The sequence below is a fragment of the Myxine glutinosa genome, chromosome 6 (genome assembly GCF_964187855.1).
Source record: "Myxine glutinosa chromosome 6, kmMyxGlut1.1, whole genome shotgun sequence".
Taxonomy (NCBI): Eukaryota; Metazoa; Chordata; class Myxini; order Myxiniformes; family Myxinidae; genus Myxine; species Myxine glutinosa.
In genome coordinates this window covers 115,647,269-115,663,223 of record NC_136266.1, presented here as the reverse complement: position 1 = coordinate 115,663,223, position 15,955 = coordinate 115,647,269, and the positions used below count along the sequence as shown (strand labels likewise).

General features: G+C 44.8%; 1 protein-coding gene across 5 annotated transcripts in view; it reads right to left on the bottom strand.

Moving 5' to 3' along the window:
* Positions 1-15,955, bottom strand: part of LOC137430216 (uncharacterized) — an 81,500-nt gene that overhangs the window by 52,205 nt on the left and 13,340 nt on the right. For 2 of the 5 annotated variants that reach the window (XM_068120906.2, XM_078780422.1), the window contains exons 2-3: positions 13,597-13,695; positions 8,998-9,116 (exon numbers count right to left, since the gene is read on the bottom strand). In XM_068120906.2, the coding sequence (XP_067977007.1) occupies positions 8,998-9,116; positions 13,597-13,695 (218 nt within the window). Of the gene's footprint in view, positions 1-8,997; positions 9,117-11,850; positions 11,949-13,596; positions 13,696-15,955 lie in introns of those variants that run through there. The other 3 variants (XM_078780423.1, XM_068120907.2, XM_078780424.1) reach the window with 2 other exon arrangements.

Here is a 15,955-nt window from a genome sequence, read left to right as displayed (position 1 = left end):
GCCACCCCACCACCTCCAGCCTGGACTCTTGGCACTATACAATCTTTGTTGTAGGCTTCATGCACTTGCCTGCGCACTCGGACGCGGCCATCTTGACGATAGACCAGAAATCTAGACTCGCACTGAAGATCACATGATTCCAGTGTCCTGGCTGCCATTGACAGTGCTCTCTGGCCCACTGCAATCAGCGCTAGCGGTGTTGTCTGGTCAGGCGCGGCTTTCTCAGGGGACGCCTGGCACGATAGCCTGCTTGAACCAGTCGTTAGTTGACTAGCCTTCTGGATACAGGCACATTTGTCAGTTGCTGCCACTCAGGCCTAAGCCGATTAGCTGACTTGGTACGGCCATTGTGGACTAACCGGTGCAGCTGGCGATCATCCCTCCTTGTCGTTCTGCGGGGACGTCCTGGCCTCAGTATTGGAGTAGGGACACCCCTCTGAGCATTTCATTTCAGGATATTTGACACCTGACCTTGAGTGATGCAATACTGCCGAGCAATAGCACGCTGTTTCATGCCGTAATTTCGTAAAGCCACCACTCCATGACAAACATCATTGTCGAGTTGATGGACCATCTCCAGAGGAAGCGGCAATAACTTTTGGAGACGTGCAGCAGTTGTTTTCCACTAATACAGAATGCAACAACCCTTGTATACCCGACTGTGAAGCCAATCATCAAATGCACCTGTCCGTACATTTTGCCACGCCACCGGTGATGTAATCCTGTTGTTGACTTCTTGCTGCGACAGACAATCAGTGACATGCTTCTTTTAACAAATAAATCACCAAAGTGTAAAAGAAACTTACAAGATTGATATACTGTGTTAAGAAAGTAAACCCAAGTCAAGAAAAAAATATATATTCCATATTAAATGCCAAGTCTGTATATATATTTCCTTGAGGATATATCTATCTATAATTCCAGTAATCTCTGTGTGTCTGTGTGTCTGTGTGTGTGTTTGTCTGTGACCGCTGTTTCTCGACAACCACGGGTCCGATATACTTGAAACTTGCCAGGTATATTGCTGGGGACCCGAGGATGTGCCTTTTCAAGGTTTCATATTAATCGGACAAGTAGTTACCGAGCTATGGCGATTTCTTTACCAAACTCCGCAAGCCGTTCGCTTTGGACCAAACCATTGCATGTAAATAGAGGGGGGGGATTGTCACCGTACTCGCAAGCCGTTCGCTTTGGACCAAACCATTTCATGTAAATAGAGGGGGGGGATTGTCACCGTACTCGCAAGCCGTTCGCTTTGGACCAAACCATTTCATGTAAATAGAGGGGGGGGATTGTCACCGTACTCGCAGGCCGTTCGCTTTGGACCAAACCATTTCATGTAAATAGAGGGGGGGGATATAATTTTAGATATATATATAGTACGGGCATGCCCTAGTATATATGAATTGCAGCAGACTATTGTCACTGCATGGCAAGCAATTCCTGTCCAAACCTTGGCAAATCCCATGAACAGCATGCCTCGACGTGTACGTGCTCTCCTGAATGCTCGTGGGGGTTACACGAAGTACTGAACTGTAATTTTACTGTCCGTAATCCCAGTCGTAATTTAACTTTTGTTTAAAAAAATTTTGGCTAATGTGCAAAATAAAGAGATACTTCTGGAAAACGTACAGAAGTTTAACACAGTACTGTCCATGAATTGAATTCGATATCGGTTTACATCACTTTCAAGGATTAATTTATTTGTTTCGAAATGTCAAATGTGGTTTTTGTTTCTTTTAACGGTCACATTAACAAAATCTAGAATACTTTCAACATAATTCCAATTAACTTTTGGTTCTTAGACATCTTGAAAAGTAAGTTCACCCCCACAAAAAAAATATTCCATATTAAATGCCAAGTCTGTATATATTGTAACGGATTTGAGAATCCTGTAATTTTTGTAAATACCACCCTTTGTAAATGTCATGATTTGTGTAAATACCTCCATAATTGTAAAGGTCAAAGGTCGTCCCCTTAGTTAATTCATCGCATACACCTAGCCAATCTTAGAACCTCTAAATAGTTATTCTCTTATTCTATGTAGTTTAAGGCTCTGTTGCCCAGTAATTGACACTCCATTGAACCGAATCAAATAAGGATAGCTCCCCTTCAATAATTACATTTTCCAGCCAAACTCTCCCTCTCTGGGTAAAGCAGCTTGACAAGCGTGGGGTGCGTGCCCCCTCAACTGGCCTGGCTTTGGAAGCGGCGTTCGCTGCTATGATGAATATGTGCTCCGTGCTCTGTTTGGACAGGAAGGGCGGGGTCGCCTGGAAGAGGCAAGCCCAGGGCGTGCCACGAGGGGCGGGGCTGTTCAGCCCCATGCCCAAATAAGGATACAAGCCCGTGGCTCGCCACGAGGGGCGGGCTGTTCAGCCCCATGCCCAAATAAGGATACAAGCCTGTGGCTCGCCACGAGGGGCGCGCTGTTCGACTCCATGCCCAAATAAGGTAGCAAGACCGTGGCATTGCCATATAAGGTCACGAAACAGAGCACGGGGGAGGGCGGTACCCAAACAGACGAGGGCGTGTCACACCCACGCTTGAAATATGAGATATGCATGCGACAAAATCGCAGAGAAGAAGGGATACAGCAAGAGATACAGGAGGGTGGTGCCAAGAGAGACCAAGAGAGAGCCCGAGGCATGTCGAGGCAAGAACCAGCCCTGCCGCGTGCAACGAACGAGATACGTGTGCCGCCGCCGCCTTGCTCGCTTCCAGCCCGGAGAGGACCTGCTTGCTGTGCGCCCTGCCAAACCTTCCAGCCTTGTGGTCCCACCTTCCTCTCCCTCCAGTCAATCCAATCGGCAATTCCCCATTCGTGTACGTCAGTTTGTTTTGTGTGTCTTGTCCTGGGGTTTAAGTAAGTTAGATAAGCTAGAAATTGCCGTGTCCTTCTGATCCTTCCATTTCCCTGTATATTACTTTGATTGCTTTTCTTCCTTTAGTCTTGGATAATAATAATAAATCCTGTTCTTCCTACCTTGCCTTCTTTCCTTCACATCCGTTCGTCCTTGTCTTTTCCATCATTGAATACCTGTGGCACGATTTGGCCAACGTTCAGAATCGGGTCTTGTTATGTTAATGGTTCGAGCCGCGGGCTGCCATCCGCTCGGCAATTAACATCTTGTCCGCGGTCTCGAACGAGGTTGCCCATCTGTCTCTCTGGAGGGAGCTGGGCAGCTTCAGGACTCACGTCGGTCAGTCACAAACAAGGGGATTAATCCCCCCTTCTTAAGGGGAAAAGGGGCCGACGTTGAGATCCGTAACAATATCTTCTTGTGATTTATAAATATCTAAAAGTTTATTTTTGAAAAGAAAAGTAAAGTTTTCCAGGACGACGAGACTTGTCTTGTCTTATCTTATCAAAAGCTATATAAAGTCTGCTAATCTCTTATTATCTCCACCACCTTAAGAGATTAGCAGACTTTTATAAAGGAGGTTATGTTTTCACCCCTATGTTTATTTTGCCTGTCTTTGCACAGTTTATCTCTAAACGTTTTGGACGTTTTTTTTACAAAACCCGGTGGAGAGGTTGGGTGCGTGATAAGGACGATTTGTATAAATTCTGGTGAAGATCCGGAACTCGGATCCGGATAAGAGAATTTTTAAAGTGATTCTTCACCATTAAGAAAAAAAGAAAAAAAAAAACCACCTTTAGAGGCCATTTTCCCCCGCAAGCGGGGGTTGGCCTTTTTCGGGAACTGTGGTTGTTGTTGTTTTTCGGTCCCCTTTTTGAAGCAATGTTTTACGGCCGGATGCCCTTCCTGACGCCAACCCTTTTTGCCGCCTTTAACGACAAGCAGGGAATTACCAGTGAACTGGTACTCAAATTTGCCGACCTCGGAAGGATGACAGGCTGAGTCAACCCCCCTGGCGTTAATTCAGCGATTGACCGGGATTCGAACCCAGGATCCTAGGATCCTAAGCCGGCACCCTAGCCGTTAGCCCAACACCAGGGATTGTACGATATAGCTTATATACGATATATACGATATAGCCCAACACCATATAGCTTCACCATTAAGAGATGGGGCCAAAACGATATATTGCACGATATTTCAAAAGGTTGTGGATGGATTATGACAAAACATGGTGGATGAGTTGGGTAGGTGACAAGAACAAGCAGATTAGATTTTGGTTCAGGTCTGGATGTAGATCTGGCCTATCAGTGGGATACAAAACGTAAAATGGTCAGCTAAGAGGAGGCATGCCCTCTGCAGAGTGCAGTTGTAGTTATAAAAATATGTGCACAATGGGCATTCAAAAAGTTCTTCAAACAAGATATTCACAATTGTCGAAAACACGCTAAAAGGTATGCAATCCTTGCAAAGTACAGAATATGATCACTAAATTCAGCACAACGTTTAGCGGTCTGCATAAGAAGTCAAAACAAATGAAACAATACCACTAACTTTTTAAAATACCTGAAATGGTAGTTGATCTGCCGTGAATAATAAAAAAAAAGAATGAACGTTTCTGGCTTTACTTTCGTCAGAACAACGAAAGAGAGAATGAGGCGGGTATCAGTGCAGAATAAATTCCACAATTAACGTCATCACTAACGTGCTCGGGCTGAGGAACGCCGACTGGGGCCCCCAAATGACTAATGCGGCCCCTTTTGCGCAGGGTAATAAACATTTTGATAATAGACAAGAGATATCTGATTAACTCGATCAACTGTCGCATCTGCTCAGAGTCTGGCTGGTGAGCAATTCCATTCTGACCATGGCTGAGTCATACCAAAGACTTTGGAAATGGTGCATGCTGCTTCTTCACTTGATGCTCAGCATTTAAAGACTAGAGCATAGACAAACTACGTTTGTGTCATGTCATGTTAAAAGTTAGTCTTATGTTGTCTGTTGTCTCTGTCTGCATGTTTGCGGGTGTGAGCAACAACTCTTCCACAACCCTTATAAATTAATAGAAACTGAAACCTGTTTTGTGACGAAGTTAGCCTGTGTGGTGTTCTAATCGAAACCAATGGCTCATTATGTTTGGTACCCAGGTTCAAATCCCACATACTCCATGTAATGCATTTATTAATCGTTTACTAATATCTATGAAATTCCGCCGGTGTGTACCCCGGTTTAGAATAGGTACACCGTATGCAAGAGGCGACTAAAAGGGTTGGCGTCAGGAAGGGCATCTGGCCATAAAACATTGCCTCAAAAAGGGAACCATGACAATTACAATTAAATATGGGCAGGGTACAGCCCAAAGTACCCCGTGGGGGAACTCACTCCCTCTCGTCAAAAATCAAGATAGGGAACCCGATCGAAGCAAGGGTGGAAATCACTCCATTTATGACGACGAAACGTCTGATGCCCCACGTGGAGATCGGTTTCTGAGGTTTGGAACATGGAATGTCGGGACAATGACAGGGAGATCAGGAGAAGTGGTGGAAGTATTGGTCAGAAGAAAATTGGACATATGTTGTGTGCAGAAGACGAGATGGAAGGGAAGTGGTGTGAGAATGGTGAACTGGTGAAGGGTAGGCAGGGACAGCAATACAAGTTTGTGCGGCAAGGGTGCCCGGAAGGCGTGCATGGTGTTGGTTTCCTGTTTTCTGAGGAGTTTGTAGACAGTGTGGTGAGTGTGACTAGAGTGAGTGAAAGGTTGATGATGGTGAGAATGATTATTGGAAAGCTCTTGCTGAACGTCATCTCGGGATATGCTCCGCAGGTCGGTCGGAGCAATGAAGAGAAGGACAAGTTCTGGTGTGCAATAGAGAAGCTGATGGAAAACGTGAAAGATGAGGAAGTTGTTGTGGTAGGAGGAGACCTAAAAGGACATGTGGGAAGGAGTATAAACGGTTTTGAGGGAGTTCATGGGGGTTACGGACATGGTGTGAGAAATGGAGAAGGTGAACGGATTTTGGAGTTTGCTGATGGAGCTGGTTTGTTGATTTGTAATACTCAGTTCCAGAAAGAGGATAATAAGCTTGTTACATAAACGTCAGGTGGGTCGACGACAACCGTTGACTACCTGCTGGTGCGTAAGCGAGATAGGGGGCACCTCCGGTACACAAGGTGATCCCGGGGGAGGTGCGCGGGTTTCACAGCACCACTTGGTTGTCTGCGACATAAGGGTGAAATGTGCGAGGAGAACTCGGCTGGTGAAGTACAAACCGAGAATGAAGATGTGGAGGTTGAAAGAGGTGACAGTGAGGGAGGCATTAAAAGAGAGGCTGAGTATGGTAGATTGGTAGAGGATGATGTGGTTGAGCTTGAAAGTGGTTGGATCTCAATGAAAGATAGTCTGTTGGGAGCCGTTGGTGAGGTATGTGGATGTTGATCGACAAAAGGACCACCGAGGCACTCGGAAACATGGTGGTGGGATGATGAAGTTGGAAAGAGGATTGACGAGAAGAGGAAGAAGTTCAAGGAGTGGCAGAAGGCGAAAGGTACGGGGGCAGAAAAGGCAGAGCATGAAAGTTATAAGGCAGCCAAGAAGGCTGCAAAGAAAGAGGTAGCAAAAACGCAGGAGGCATGTAGGAAAATGTTCGGAGAACACTTGGATTCGGAAGAGGGCCAGAGAGCGGTATTCAGGATTGCAAAGCAGATAGCGAAAGAGAGGTGTGATGTGATGGGGGTGAGTTGCTTGAAGGATGAAGTGGGACAAATCGTTGTGGACCCAGATGGAATTAAAGGAAGATGGAAGAGATATATGGAAATGCTGATTAATGCAAAGAATGAATGGGATGGCAACATAGAGAGTAACCCAGTTTTAAGACCGGCAGAGAAGATAACTGAGAAGGAAGTTGAGGAAGCAATAAAATCAATGAAGAGTAGAAAAGCGGGAGGGCCGACAGGAGTTGTGGGAGATATGTTGAAGGCAGCGGGAAGTTGGGGTGTGAAGAGAATGAGAGCTATGTAATCTGGTGGTGAAAGAAGGCTGCATTCCTGTGGATTGGGAACTGAGTACCCTCGTCCCTCCATACAAGGGGAAAGGTGACCCTCTGGACTGTGGCTCGTATTGAGCGATAAAGTTATTGGAGCATGGAATGAACGTATTGGAAAGGGTGTGGAAGAGGAGGCTAAGGAAGAAAGTGAAGATCGACGAAATGCAGTTCGGATTTATGCCAGGAAGAGGAACGACAGACGCGCTTTTTATTGTAAGACAGTTGCAGGAGAAGTACATGAAGAAGAGGAAGAAGTTGTTTCTTGGGTTTGTTGATCTGGAAAAAGCATTCCATAGGGTTCCACGCGAAGTAGTGGCGTGGGCATTGAGGAAGTTAGGAGTGGAGGAATGGTTGATCAGAGTAGTGATGGCAATGTACGAGAGAGCGAGCGCAGCTGTAAGGATGAAGCACGGGAACAGTGGTGAGTTAGAGGTGAAGGTGGGAGTGCATCAGGGGTCGGTACTAAGTCCACTACTATTTGTAGCTGTGATGGAGGTGCTGGCTCGGAATGTAAAGGAGGGTTTACCTTGGGAGTTGTTGTATGCAGATGATCTGGTGTTGATTGCGGAAAGTATGGATGGACTGAAGGAGAAGATGAACAAGTGGAAGGAATGTATGGAGGCAAAGGTCTGAAGGTGAATATCGGAAAGACGCAGGTGATGGCAAGTGGTAAAGCATGTGGTGAGGTGGAAAGAACTGGGAAGTGGCCGTGTACTGTGTGCAGGAAGGGTGTCGAAGTGAACTCCATTCAATGTAAAATGTGCGCTGAGTGGGTTCATCAAAAATGTAGTGGTCTGAGAGGGTCATTAACCAGTGTGGCAGCTACATTCAAGTGTAAGGTGTGCACAGAGGGAGCTGCAGATGGAGGAAATGTTGAGTTGGATCTTGGAGACGGTGTGAAGCTGCAAGGTGTGAAAACATTTTGCTACCTAGGAGACATTCTGGATGGAGAATGTGGATCAGACTCAGCAACGGTTGCTAGAGTGAGATGTGCATGGAAGAAGTTTCGGGAACTGAGTGGCATGCTGACGAGGAGGTTAACAAGGGGAGATGCAGAAAATAGGGTAAAAATGGAGAAGATTGTCATGGGGCCCGCAAGGCTCTAGCAGGGAAAATGGCCTTAAAATGCCTGTTGTTGTTGTTGTGTCTGTGCTAAAATGAGATTTATTTTCAAGCCACACAAAGAACCTGAGCTGAATGAAAAAAAACAAGAATACGTCATGCAGAGCACGATACTTGCAAAATCCACCACTGCCCCCAAAAGGTTGCCATGGATACATCAAATTGTCAATTTCATTAAGATTAAAATTGACGATCTTAATCAAAGCTCGGGTTATTCGGATTAAAATTGATGATTTTTCGGATTAAAATTTACACTAGAAGTTTGAGCTTGATTTGACCTTTCACCTTTTGACCTTAAAAATATTTGGTTTCCCAATTTAATGATGCACGATGTAATTGCTGTTTAATTCCCAAGTTAATAGGATGGAAAGTGATGATTTTCAGGTGAAAATTGATGATTTTGGAAGTTTGACCTTGAGTTGACATTTTGACCTTAAAACACTTTCCAGATGCAGATGTAATGAGTTTAACATCTGATAGATAAAAAGTGGCACTGAATACTGTAGTGTTAAATTTTTTACATCGATTCTGGTATTTATTATCATCTTATCTTTGCACTTCTCTCTGCATGAGCTTACTAGGCACGTTTTTTTGTCGATTCATGGCTGCAGGATTATGATTGCCTGTGGGATTTGGAGATGATCGCTTTTTTAAAAATCTTCTTCTTAAACAAAAAATATCAAGTTGAAGGAAACATACCTAAATGGAATGGAACAAATGGTTTATTCCCTTCTCATATGCTCCCAGCAAGTGGTTCGTTTGTAAAAGGGACTTTCAACAACCGGGTGCAGCGAGTGAAGGGTTTCTGTGTTCATTGTTTAGCACCCGTCACACGAGTTCATTCACAAAAGCAATCATGATTGAAAGGTTTGCAGGAAGTGCATCAATTGGTCCTTCGGGGCCGTAAATGGTAGAAACGTAGATATCACATCATAAGGAAATATTTGAGACAATTGCAAAGTGAGTACCTTTTTCTGGATATTCCTCAGTTCTTCAGTATCCCCATCTTCGACAGTGCCACTTCTCAACAGTAAATCAAAAATTTCATTTGCCATTTGTTCTTTCTTCTTTTCTTGATTAACACCCTCTGAAAGAATAACCAAAAACATTTTGGGAGTATTTGAAGAAGACAAGGCTTGGAAACAACCAAATATATGATTTCTTACCCCACCCTTATAATGAAAACACAAAGAAGCCCTTTAACTACCGAGCCGCTCATTGTTAGAGTGTATGTTCCAAGTCTGGGAGGTCGGCAGCCCAATTCCGACCCCGGCTGAGTCGTAGCAAATACTTTAACAACTAGAAAGTTGACAGAACACCTTACCCCGTGCAGTCTTGAGGAAAAGGGCATGAGAAGAGTCCTTTATACTCTTGCTTTGCTTTTCCGAGCACGATCTGAGTCTGTTTTGCTTGTGAATCTTGCATAACAGGCAAGATGGCAACCACACAGTGCTATTTGCCGAGAACGCAGAATCATAAAGTTATTATGCCCTCAGGGCATGAATGCTGATAATATCATCAGATCTTTCTCATAGTCACTCTGCCCTCAGGGCATGAATGCTGATTCTCATAGCTTTCTCATAGTCTGTCATTTATTAAAGTGGACATCTCTCTGGCCATTCTCAGAGAGCCTCTCAGCATCGACGAGTCTGGCATTTCAATCAGGCCAACCGGCACGGTCTTCAAGCAGCCATCAATCATCTGGACTAGTCTCCCATCTCTACCGCCTCTGACATCAACTCATCCTAGGAATTCTTCCAAAGGAAATTGCTCTCTCTCATGCACAGATTTATCCCATCTCATCTTCAGTTGTCATAGCCTTCTTCCCGTCCATGGTACAGCGAATCTTGTGGTGAGGCAATTGCCCTGAAACAACTTGCCTTCGCCTCCTGGAAGGCAAATCCAACGGAAGGAAATCTAATTTCCTTTCACAAAGCCCGCAAACAAGTGTGTGTCCACCCTCAGGAGAGCCAGGAAACAATATCTCTCCATTCAAGACTGAACTCTCAAACCTGCCTCTTCAAAATCCTGGTGGCGTCTGGTCAAATCTGTTTCTGGTGTTTGTTCCCCCTCCATCCCCTCCCTTACCTCAAATGGCTACACAGCTGACACTGCACGTGAAAATGCCGAATGCCTCAACTCTGTGTTTGCCTCAAAATATTGTGTCCCAAACCCATCCCTCTCTGTACCCACCGTACCGTCGTACCCAGCTCCTCCTGGACTCTGCGTCTTTCTCTCCTGACAAGGTGGAGTAGTTTCTGTCAACCCTCGACTCCGATTCTGCAACTGGACCAGCCGGCATCAGCTCACGGGTCCGAAAATCCTGCTCTGCCGCTCTTTCACTCCCTCTCTCTGTTCTCTTCACCCTCTCTTTTGCTCAAGGTCATCTGCCATCAGCTTGGAAATCAGCCAACATCACCGCTTTACACAAAAAGGTGCAAAAACAGATCCTTGCAACTACAGACCAATCAGCCTGCTCCCAATAATCAGCAAAGTCATGGAATCCATCATTGCTTCAGATATGACATCTTTCCTCTTCTCCAATGGCTTGATCACTGATCATCAATTTGGTTTCAGACCAGGTCATTATACTCTGGACATGCTGCTTATGCTGTCTCAACAATGGATGGAGTTCCTCAATGCCAAACAGGAAATCAGAGCTGTCTCCCTTGACATATCACATGCCTTCGATACGGTCTGGCACCCCGCTCTGCTCACCAAACTCTCCTCCTATGGTGTCCATGGAAATCTCCACGCATGGCTTGCGGACTTCCTCTCTAGTCGTAATCAACGTGTGGCCCTGAATGGGTTCCCATGCCTCCTCCCCCCAAGCCCTCTCCGTCCCACAGATCTTCCGTAGTCCATGTTCTCTGCTGTTGTACTTGTGTGCTTCCCTCTCTCTCCCCATCTTGTCTCCCGCTCCCTTTATTGTATGTTTTGTGCGACCGTTTGTCTTTTTTGTGATTGATGTTAGCTCTTTCACAAGCCTCGATCTTGATGACAAAAAAAAAAAAATCGTCACTCTGCCCTCAGGGCATGAATATTTTTTTCCCCAAGTCCTGCTAAACAGAAGGCCATTGAAAGTAACAAAAAGGCGATTTGTGTTCTACGGTATTCAAATCTACAATTCAATTGAAGGAAAAAGGCTGTAGAAAAAAATTCCAGAAGTTTTTACAATACCTTATTTAACATGTTACATTAGATATTTATGCCTGTTGTTTGTGTCCTTTATGAGATCGTTAAAAACAGTAAATTTCCTGTTTGGAATGAATGAAAATTTTGTTTGAGTGCCAGGCAGGCAGACAGAGTAAAATAGTTATCTCGCTCCTCGCTGCGCACGTGTGATCGTGACAAATTCAGAGCTATTAGTAATGGCACAACATGGTAATATGTTTACCACATCGTATGTGAACTGCTGCTGAATAAAATGGAGCAATTACAGGTACACCAGTTCAGGGGGATAGGAAAGAGGGAGGGACCTTAATGCACATTTTTCTCACTCTGTAAATTGACTTCAGGTGCAAGCACCACTTTAGGCTTTATCAGCAAAGGCGACTCAGATTGAGGAAGTCGCTCTCATGTTACCGTTCTCAATTTGATTTTTAAAAGATGCCCAAAGGATGTGTTTAGTTCTCAAGAACCACAACTTAACTGGAAATTTCTTTATAACAGGTTTTATTAGAATCTTTTGCAAATGATGCAGTAACTGTGGATACACCAGAAGGAAAGGTGCTCAAAGTCAATGCCAAACAGGAAATCAGAGCTGTCTCCCTCGACATATCATGTGCCTTCGATACGGTCTGGCACCCAGCTCTGCTCACCAAACTCTCCTCCTATGGTATCCATGGAAATCTCCACGCTTGGCTTGCGGACTTCCTCTGGTCGTAGTCAACGTGTGGCCCTGAACGGATTTCTCTCATCGCACCTTCCTGTTCTGGCTTGAGTTCCCCAAGGTAGTGTTCTGGACCCTGTGCTTTTTCTGGTCTTCATCAATGATCTCTCCGACTCTCTGGAAAATCCTCTATCTCTTTGCTGATGACTCCACTCTCTGCCGCTCCATTCCTCATCCCTCAGATCGGCAGCCTGCAGCCTCTTCACTCTCTGCAGACCTGGACAAAATCACAGACTGGTCAAACAAGTGGAACATGTCTTTCAATCCTGACAAATCTCACACTCTTACTATGTCTCTCCGAAAAGACAGACTGGAAAACCCTCCCATCTACTTTCTCAACAATCCTCACCAACAAGTTCTGTCGCTCAAGCTTTTGGGTCTCACTATCTGCCATGATCTTTCTTGGGAAAACCACATTTCCAAGCAGGCCTCCAAAGCCAGTCGCCGACTGGGCATCCTCCGTCGTGCGAAGTCCTTGCTTGGCACACCTGAGCTCCTCACCACATACAAGGCTTTCATCCGCAGCTCAATGGAATACTGTTCCCCCCCTCTGGGCCGGTGCTCCTGCCTCAAACCTAGCTCGGCTTCACGCTGTTGAAGCCAAAGCTTTCAGAATCATTGGAATCTCCTGCGATGAATGAACTCCGATGGCCTTTCACTCACTCACCGCAGGCAGGTTGGTGGTCTTTCTGTCTTCTACCGACTCCTCTCCGGCCTTGCTCCCCCGGCTCTCTCTGTGCTCTGTTCCCCAAATATTCCTACAGGTCGCACAAGATCTGCCAGCAACCCTCTTATGGTTAAACTGCCAAAATCTAGGCTCTCTACTCACCTTCACTCTTTCATTCCCCTTTTCTCCCACCTCTGGAACAAACTCCCCACTCCCTTCAATCCCACTCCTCCCTCCAGGTCTTTAAAACAGCTGTTCACCACCATCTCTTATCTTCCCCCATCCAAAACCTTGATCTTTTCTACCCCCGCTAATTCACCCCAGATACATTTTTTCGAAATTCCAACATCTTTCCTGGAAATCCTTGCAGTGTCCATATGTTTTATACCTCTCCCACCTCCCCCCAAACCCTCTCCCTCCCACAGTTCTCTCGATGTCCCTGCTCTCAAATGTTGTGTTTGTGTCCTTCCCTCTCTCCCCCCATCTTGTCAACCGTTCCCCTTATTTTGTGTTTTATGTGTCGGTTTGTGTCGGTTTGACTTTTTGTGTGATTAATGTTAGCTCTTTCACGAGCCTCGATCTTGTTTACAACAACAAAAACAAAACAAAAGAAAAACAACATAGGGCATGCAAGCTTGTCACTTTCAGTATTAAAATGTTATTGGTATTCCTGGTTAGGTCCGGGTTGTTCAATGCTCAGTTGACAGACGAGGTGTTGCCAAAATAGCCTTACAATGAGGAAATGCACCAAATGGTTTACCATTGCCTTCCATGCGAGGTCGAATGCATCTGAACTTGCAAATTGGAATCTCCAGATAACAATGGAGAAACGAATCCCATTAAGCCAATCCAGAAGCCAAAATCTAGTAAAGTGGAGTGAGACATCTCTACAGTAGTTACAGCAATGGCCCAATCAAAAAAGGGTTGACACATTGGATGTTGGTAGATGAGCATTTCCTCTGACTATTATAAATAATAATAATAAAAATAATAATAGCAATACCTCACCATAATGTGTCATCTCCATGTAATGTTTAATGACCTGCAGACAGCGTAGTTGGCGGGCCATTTTTGAACAAACCACTTGAATTGGAAGCTCCATTACACCTGCCGTCAAGACGGATGGAGACAATTATAATTTGCAAACTGCACTGCGCTTGTGAGGGCAAAATCATGGAAATTTCCACATGTACTTTAACCTGGCTTTTATAACATCGTTTTGTCCTGCTCACCCATATACAGGAAATAACATATATATATATATATATATATATATATATATATATATATATATATATATATATATATATATATATATATATATATATATATATATATATATATATATACAGTGCCTTCAGAAAGTATTCACACTCCTTGAATTTTCCACAGTTTGTTGTCACAGCTTCAATTTAAAATTGATTAAATTGAAATTTTCCTGTAACTGATCTACACATAATACCCCATAATGTCAAAGTGGAATTAAAAAAAAAAAATTGTTACAAAATAATTAAAAATGAAAGGCTGAAATGTCTTGGGTCAATCAGTATTCAACCCCTTTGCTATGACACTCCAAGTTGAGCTCAGGAGCATCCAATTGCCTTTGATCATTCTTGAGATGTCTCTACAACTTGATTGAACTCCACCCGTGGCCAATTCCATCGATTGGAGATGATTTAGAAAGAAACACCTTTCTATACAAGGTCCCACAGTTGACAGTTGTCAGAGCAGAAACTCTACCATGGAATCCAAGGAACTGTCCGCACAACTACACAACACAACAACAACATGCATTTTAAAAGGCCATTTTCCCTGCTAGAGCGGGGGTTAGCCTTGCGGTCCCAATGACAATCTTCTCCATTTTGCCCTATTTTCTGCATCTCTCCTTGTTAACCCCCTTGTCCACATTTCTTCTTCCACCATCTTTAGCCAAGTCTTTCTCGGTCTTCCCCGTCTTCTACTTCCTTCTACATTCATTTCCATCACTCTTCTCAACCAGTCACTTTCATCCTTCCTCAACACATGACCAAACCATCTCAACCTGTTCCTCTTCACAGCATCAATCACAGGCTCTATTCCCATCATCTTTCGCAATTCATCATTTGTCTTCCTCTCTCTCAACGATACTACGCACAACCGTCGAACCATTCGCATTTCCACCCTTTCCAACCTTCGTTGCTGCTCTACGTTCATTACCCATGTCTCGCTCCCATAAATCATAACACTTCTCACACATGCAGCATACACCTTTCCCTTCAGCTTCAACGACACTCCCCTCATCATCAGCACGCCACTCAATTCCCGAAACTTCATCCATGCACATCTCACTCGAGCAACCGTTGCCGAGTCCGTTCCACCTTCTCCATTCAGCATGTCTCCGAGGTAGCAAAATGTTTTCACACCTTCCAGCTTCACGCCGTCTCCAAGATCCAACTCAAAATTTCCTCCATCTGCAGCTCCCTCTGTGCACACCTTACATTTGAATGTAGCTGCCACACTGGTTAATGACCCTCTCAGACCACTACATTTTTGATGAACCCACTCACCGCACATTGTACACTGAATGGAGTTCACTCCGACACCCTTCCTACACACAGCACAGGGCCACATCCCAGTTCTTTCCACCTCACCACATGCTTTACCACTTGCCATCACCTTCGTCTTTCCGATATTCACCTTCAGACCTTTTGTCTCCATACATTCCTTCCACATGTTCATCTTTTCCATCAGTCCATCCATACTTTCCGCAATCAACACCAGATCATCTGCATACAACAGCTCCCACGGTAAACCCTCCTTTACGTTCTGAGCCAGCACCTCCATCACAGCTACAAATAGTAGTGGACTTAGTACCGACCCCTGATGCACTCCCACCTTCACCTCAAACTCACCACTGTTCCCGTCCTTCGTCCTTACAGCTGTGCGCGCTCTTTTGTACATTGCCATCACTACTATGATCAACCATTCCTCCACTCCTAACTTCCTCAATGCCCATGTCAACACTTTGCGTGGAACCCGATCGAATGCTTTCTACAGATCAACAAACCCAAGAAACAACTTCTTCCTCTTCTCCATGTACTTCTCCTGCAACTGCCTCACAATGAAAAGCGCGTCTGTCGTTCCTCTTCCTGGCATGAATCCAAACTGCATTTCGTCGATCTTCACTTTCTTCCTTATCCTCCTCTCCAACACCCTTTCCAATACCTTCATTCCATGCTCCAATAACTTTATCGCTCGGTACGAGCCACACTCCAGAGGGTCACCTTTCCCCTTGTATAGAGGGACGAGGGTACTCAGTTCCCAATCCACTGGAATGCGGCCTTCTTTCTCCACCAGATTACAGATCTCTGTCATTCTCTTCACACCC